At 40.8% G+C, this 6,963-nt stretch overlaps 1 protein-coding gene and 1 long non-coding RNA gene across 2 annotated transcripts in view; both read right to left on the bottom strand.

Moving 5' to 3' along the window:
* Positions 1-1,860: 1,860 nt before the first annotated feature.
* LOC104774146 (uncharacterized) lies at positions 1,861-2,286 on the bottom strand. Its single transcript, XR_765254.3, has 3 exons — positions 2,166-2,286; positions 2,035-2,077; positions 1,861-1,943 (listed from the first exon to the last, which is right to left on the bottom strand). It is a non-coding gene; the product is annotated as an uncharacterized LOC104774146 (long non-coding RNA).
* Positions 2,287-2,490: 204 nt separating this feature from the next.
* Positions 2,491-6,963, bottom strand: part of LOC147938424 (uncharacterized) — a 16,355-nt gene continuing 11,882 nt past the window's right edge. The window contains exons 3-5 of the mRNA XM_087465628.1: positions 3,139-3,359; positions 2,833-2,943; positions 2,491-2,661 (exon numbers count right to left, since the gene is read on the bottom strand). Coding sequence (XP_087321754.1) covers positions 2,491-2,661; positions 2,833-2,943; positions 3,139-3,359 — 503 coding nt within the window. The remainder of the gene's footprint in view (positions 2,662-2,832; positions 2,944-3,138; positions 3,360-6,963) is intronic.

Here is a 6,963-nt window from a genome sequence, read left to right as displayed (position 1 = left end):
TGGTCGAGTTGGACTCTTGACCTTGGTTCTTCAGCCTTAACTCTCTTGCTTTCCCTTCAAGATTGCTTCACTTCTCCTCAGGATTGTTTCCATGCTCCTTAAGCTCCAAAATCATCTGTTTATGCATGAAAAGATGCAAATGCAATGCAACTAAAGTCTAATGCATGATTAGTCCTAAAGCTACACAATAATGATGAAAATGGCTAGCAAAAGATGCAAAAGATGTGAATAGACTAAGGGAAAACATGGTAAAATATATGAACATCAACACCCCCAAACTTAGTCTTTGCTTGCCCTCAAGCAAATAAGCAAGACATAAGAAGGTAGATGAGGTTTGAAAGTGGGATCTCAGCTCCTAAAGCTTGCAATTAGACCATCTAGAATCAATGTCCAAGTTACTAATACTATGATGCAAGTTGAATGAGCTGGAATTAAAATTTTTAGACAAGCATTTCACAACCTTTATTGATTTGAGCCTTAGATATCCACATGCATTCAAATCAACCATTTCCTTTAACATTCATTAAACAAGAACATGAATCCTTTCTATGCAATGCTGAAACTCATTTGGCTTGGTAATAAAGGGTTTTGAGACAATGATGGTCTCTTTTTTTAGAGTGGGGCTTGTCAATATCAAGGTTCTCTCATAAAAATGGATTGAGCTTTAGAAGAATGCTAATGGTAAGAACACCTAGACACATACAAGAATAAAACCTTGTCTACCCAAGGGTACCCAAAGTGTTTATCTTAGCAATCTAATCCAAATGATTTTAGTGCTACCCTTTAACTTCTTCTTTTCTCTTTAACCCTATTCTCTTTTGTTTTTCAAGTCTTAGGAGAGGTTTCTTAATTGATCTTTCTAGTGGAATGGGAATTTTTTTTCTTATTGCTATGGTTCTCTTTTCTTCTTATTCTTAAGACATATAGGCTTTTTGCTAAACTTCACTTTGCTTTCTTTTCTTTTCTTTAACTAGAACCATCTTAGATAACAATTTTTACTTCCCATCCTTTCACTAGACTTTAGCTTTTGCTTAAACACATTCCCCTCCTAAAGACTCTACCCTTTTTCTTTCTCTTTTCTTTCTTTTATTTTCAAAACAACCAAGTCCCAAACCCAACAAGTGAACCACCTAGTCCTATCTAGTTTGAAAAATGCAAACTAGAACTACACAAGGTCTTACTCTTGTCAGTTCAAACCTAACACTTTCTACCAAGCTCAATCCCAAAAATAGGCCTCACACACTCAAGAATAAACAAGGCTTGAAAGAAGGTTTGGTTTAGGGGTAGGGAAACTGATTTAAAAGTGAAATCAGCTACTTGGATCAACAAGAGTGGCAAAAGGAGAAAGATGATCCAAATATGTATATGGTATCCATGAGTTTAAAGCAATGCATACATTGATAATTAACAGTCAATATTAGGTTCTTATAGATAGGAAATGGCATCAAATCATAACATGCTTCAATTTAGACCAAATGCAATGCAGGAATCCAAGGCTTGGTTCAATCTTATGCTTCTAACTACTCAACTAGCATCAAAGTACTATTAACTTGGGCATTGATCCTAGTCTAGTGAATTAAGCAAACTAACAAGGAAAAACTCATCATAGATCCCTAAGGGCACGTTTATAGGGAGATCAGTTTAGGGTGTTCTTAGAGTAGAAATATTGTAAAAATAATGTAAGATCAGTAGTTAACAACTTTTGTTAAGAAGTTAGTTATTGGGAGAACATGTGTAAGATCTTAAGATTTAATAATATAATATTCTTAAATATATTACAACAGTATATGACAATGGAACAAATGTGTATAGCTAGTATATGAATCAAAAGGCGGTAAACAAGATTGAAATAGTATCCTCTTACTTCTCGTGTTTGCTTGTGAGCGTTAAGATCCTTCACATTCCCAAGAAATGCACCAAATTGCTCGTAAGATAATCGGCTCCTGATTAAGATTTAGTTACAAGATGTATATATGTTACAGACAATGTTGTAGAGAGTTGTTTTGTAAGAATTTTCAAGGTAGGAGTCTCTACCTGACTTGTCGGAAGAACTCTTTTCCATCAACCCGAGTTCTTGCTGAACACACAAACAACAAACAAACCATTAACAACTGTGTTGTCCCAAAACCCGCCACAAGAAAAAGAATCATGGTTTTTGAACTTACCGGTGTGTGAACCAGGCTCTGAGATTGAAATAGAAGATCTAGTATCATTAAGCATGCCTCTAGTAGTAGAGAAGGATACAGAATGGCGTTGAGGAGAGAGAGGTCTCGAAGTTGATCTAGGACAACACAGTTGACAAGGGGACACATCTGTATAGCTAGTATCTATACAAGCACGAAACAGTGCGTGTCATGTTCGTTTATCTACAGAAAACCTATGTGATGAGTATATGCAGAGCATGAGATATACTCCTTCAACTAATGGTGATGAATGATGATCAAAGAATGTGAATGTCACAACAACTGCAAAAAGTAGCAGTCACCATCTCTACAAGAGCTTGTAGTAGCAGTCACGTCCTGAAAAGAGAGTTCGGTAGTTTCTTCCACATGGACAGTTGATCTCAACCACAAAGGCCTCGCCGACTCTATCCACCTTCACACCTTCTTTACCCTCTTTCCGTTGCTCCTCTTGTACTACTACCTCATCTTCTACCTGGCACTGCAACAAAAATTCATTGTGCTCAAAAACAGGACTTTTCATTCAAAGACTACAAGAGACAAGTGACGGACATGTTCGATCAACTAATGTGATTCCACCAAATGCATTTCATCAGATACATTCCATTGAGTCTCTCCATGAGATTATATATGTGTTTAGAAGATTACGAACCTTAGGACTGTCGTCTTGTTTCACAGAGGAGACTGCTGCTTCACCGTACTTAAGGAGCTTGTTACACCATTGATCCAATTCACGAACTCCATCCTTGATAACATACAGCATCTGCCCATTATCACATTCTTGAGTTAAAGCTACCACAACACATTTCTACTTCAAATGACACAAGTCAAGTATAGTGATATCATCAAGAAGCTAAAAATATGTTCTCGAGTCTACAAGAATCAATAAATCACACAACTCTCAAACGAATCAGATAAACAGAACAATAGGTAAAAAGACTAAAGGAATATTTCTAACCTTATTGGCTTCAGAGCTTTCTGGATTCACGAAATCACCTTCACGAATTGGATTGGCGCGAGAAGATCGGAGAAGAGTCTTGGAAGAGGAAGGTGCAGGAGAAACATCGGAGACAGACCTCCTGAACATCGGTGGACGCGGCGGGACGAGTTCGCACGGCGGCGATCGGAGGAGTTCCAGAAGCTGTTGAGACGGAGGAGGGAGGGAGAGATCGATGTCATCTTCTTCGGGGGCGTGAGAGTGTGACACGTCACGTTTAGATCAAACACAAGAACTGATCTTGAATAAGATCAAAAGGCCTGATCTAAAAAACACTATTCATTTTATCTCATTTTAATAAGGCCTAAGATCACCCATATGTTATCCCGATAAATATGGCCTAATGCAAATATTATGCAATTCTACATGAAACATGATAAACAAGATCCTAATATGCAATGCAAACTACATGAACATTCTTTTTTTTATAAAGATTTTTGCAAAAAAATTTCAAATTTTTATGGTTTTTCTATGCCTTAGATGCTTATGCAAGTGCTAACATGATTATGCTAAAAATTTGAAATAAAAAAACAAAACACAACATCAAATGCTATCTCAAGCCCTCCCCCAAACTTAAATCACACAGTCCCTTGTGTGAAAGAAATTTGTTTGAGGATTCAAGACTTAAAACAAAACACAACATCAAATGCTATGGTATATACAATGGTAAGGTGATAATGTTACCTCAAGGATTGGAGAAGAAGCTGTCCACATCCTCCTGCATACTATCAAAGGTGTAGCTGGGGTCATGCTGGTGACTGGAGGAAGGTGATTGGGGCAGCTCGACAATGCCAATCGACCTTGACTCAGTCGAGTGCATGTCTGAGTGGGGGGGGGTCGAGCTGGACTGCGAGTCTCCATATCTTGAGTCTGGTACTGCTGGTACTGATGGTATAGTGCTTGATCCATAAAGTATTGGGGTGGGATGGGAGGGTAACCTGGATAGCCTGGATAAGCAGCTGGAGGTGGGAAGCCAAATGGTGGTCTAGGCTGGAACTCGGTCGAGTGGCTCCAAGGTGCTCGGTCGAGTGGGTGCTCGAGTGACCCGGTCGAGTGCCTCGAAAACTGTTGTTCTCGGGTACTTGAGCTCCTCTTCCTCTGATTTGGCTCATACATTGAAGCCCTAGCTGGTTCCACAGGGTTTGCAACTCTTGAAAGTTCTCTAGTTGAGCTACTCCTCCTGAAAGGGCTTGATGGAGTTGGTGAAGAGTTTCCACTCTTCAAGTCAGCAACTTCCTTGAGATGTCAAACCTGTTCCCATGCCATTTGTTCCACTTTTGCAGCAATGTCAACCTCTTGCTATGCTCTCTCACTCCTCTACCCTTGGATTGGGCTCATAGTCCTCAAAGTAGAACTGCTCCTCTCCATCACCCATCTCTACATCTCCAGCTGCATCAACTCTAGGCTGTACTACTCCATCAAATAAGTACTCATCAGCTGGCCAAAAATCAATGTTGGCTCCTTCTTGAATGGTAGTGAGCTCTTTGTTTGGTAGGATCACTTGTCTCTTCCCAACTGTTGGCAGCTCAAAGTTAAAAATATGGTTTCCTTGATGCATCTCCTTGGCTAGGATGAGTGTAGAGGTTAGGTAGCTGGAATTAATCCATCTTGGTGAGCCCCTTCTCCTCTAAGTGGAATGTTAGCAGCTTGAAGAATTGGAGTAATGATGCCTCCAATGGTAAGTGCTCCTCTTGAACCCTTGTTCTCAAGCTTGCCTACCCAACTTCTCAAATATATCATATGGTCTATCAGCACCATTGCAAGATCAGTCTCCACAGTGCTACCAAGGATGATGGTTCCATTCCTTGCTTGAAGAAGAACTCCAATGAGAGCCAAGTCAATCATCTTTAGCTCTCCCTCATTGATGTTTCTAGTTTCCTTCCTAGCAAAGAAGGTGTTGGCAACAGCTTTGTGGTAGTACCTCAAGACTGGGCTCCTAATCCTTGAGCTCTTGGAGTTGGAGGATGAGTAGAGCTTGTTGTCCCCAATGGTTTCCCACACAGCATACAGTTCTTCTCTTGGAACTATCAAGCTCCTATTGCTCCCAACCTCAAAACCAAACACATCAGCCAGCTTCTTCATTGAGAGCTCATGCTTCTTCCCTTTGATTGTGAAAGAAATGTGACCAGCTCCTACTACAGCATCCTTCCTCACATATGTGTGCAGCTTGACAGTGGCTAGGAACTCACAGCTTTCCTCTCTATAGCCCTCCATACAAAGCCCCATGAACTTGGTAAGACTGCTCTTCTCAAAGAGACACTCCACATCTTCATCAATGGCAAGCTTCTCTATGGTCTCCTTATGTGGATATCTGGTTCCCAAGAACTCCATCCTCATGAAAGCATCATAAAGCTGCTTCTTTGACAATCCACAAGACTCAGCTTCCCCATCATCCATCAGTTCTTCTTCCTCACTTTCTTCTTCCTCACTCTCACTTTCACTCTCCTCTTGTTCAACCTCAACAGCTGGCCTCTTTCCTTTGGCCCTTTCTCTCCTCATAAACTCACTGAGTGTTGGCTCCCTTTCCTCCTCTGATTCAGTTCTCTCAGGATCTTCCTCAACAGCAGGGTTTCTGGAACTCGCACGCTGGCTCGGTCGGTCACTCGGACGGCCACTCGGTTGAGTGCATGCTCGAGTGGGACGTCGAGCGGACCTTCCAGCATCCTCTCTTGATTCTAAATCAACATCATGAAGACCCTTAGAGCTTGTAGCTGCTTGCTTGGACTTCTTAGTGATCTTGGAAGACATTTTTGAGCAAAAACTGAGAGGAATAAACTCAAAGCTTAAAGTTAATAGGTTAGTGACCCAAAAACTAAAAAGAACTAAGCTTTGAGCAAAAGATGAACTTGAGAGAGACTTTAAAGCTTGAATTTAGAAATTTTGAGCAAATGAGAGAGTGTGAGAGGTATGATCTCGTGCTACGAGTATATAAAGAAGCTAAGGGGACAAGGAGACAAGGGTGGAGCGTCCATACCATTCAAATTTGAAATGGGAATCTTTGACCTGCTTTTTGGCTACCACTCGACCCCACACTCGACCAGCACGTGGTCGAGCTCCTTGACCAATTTTGAAATTTCAAAATTTTTCTTCCTTTTCTCCCTCCACTCGATCGTTCTAGAAGCTTTGGAAACCAAATGGGCCTTAATCCTTACCCAGCTCGATCGAGTACCTCTCGTGGCCAGGTCGAGTGGGCTTGCGAACCTCCTTGCCCAAGTCCAAATCTCTTCTTACCCAACTACATTCTTAATAAAAAGCCTGTCCAACAAAAACATAAAAGAAAACACATCAAAATTACTAAGAAATTAAAGCATATTTACAATGGATACCTTAGGGACTTCCTCCCTAGTGAGCTTGTTTAAAGTCACTAAGCTTGACTTTGATTTTCTTCTTATCCTTGATTTAGATACCAGGGAGGTGATGAAATCCTCCCTGGAACCTCTTGGTCACTATGAAGTTGATCCTTGATCACCTCACCCTTAGCACACAAACCATATTTCTTCTTGATTTTGAGCCTTGGTCTTGCTTTCCTCAAAGACCTCTTGTTCAGCTTAACTTGGAGATCCTCAACCATTCTAGACAGCTCTTGAACTGACCTCTTAAGCTTCTCAACAGAATCTTCTTGAAGTGGGAGCTCAGCTTTTGGAGTTGCCTTATCACTTAACCCTTCTTGACCACCTTTGTCCTTGATAGTAAAAGGCTAGTCATCAATGGTGGGAAGGTTGGTTGGATTGTAGATATTGAACTTCATAACTACATCTTCAGCAATGTTCAAGGTCACAAGACCTT

The sequence above is a fragment of the Camelina sativa genome, chromosome 9 (genome assembly GCF_030686135.1).
Source record: "Camelina sativa cultivar CO46 ecotype springtype chromosome 9, ASM3068613v1".
NCBI classification, from domain to species: Eukaryota; Viridiplantae; Streptophyta; class Magnoliopsida; order Brassicales; family Brassicaceae; genus Camelina; species Camelina sativa.
The sequence above is the reverse complement of the archived record's forward strand: the minus strand, read 5'-3'. Positions and strand labels throughout refer to the sequence as shown.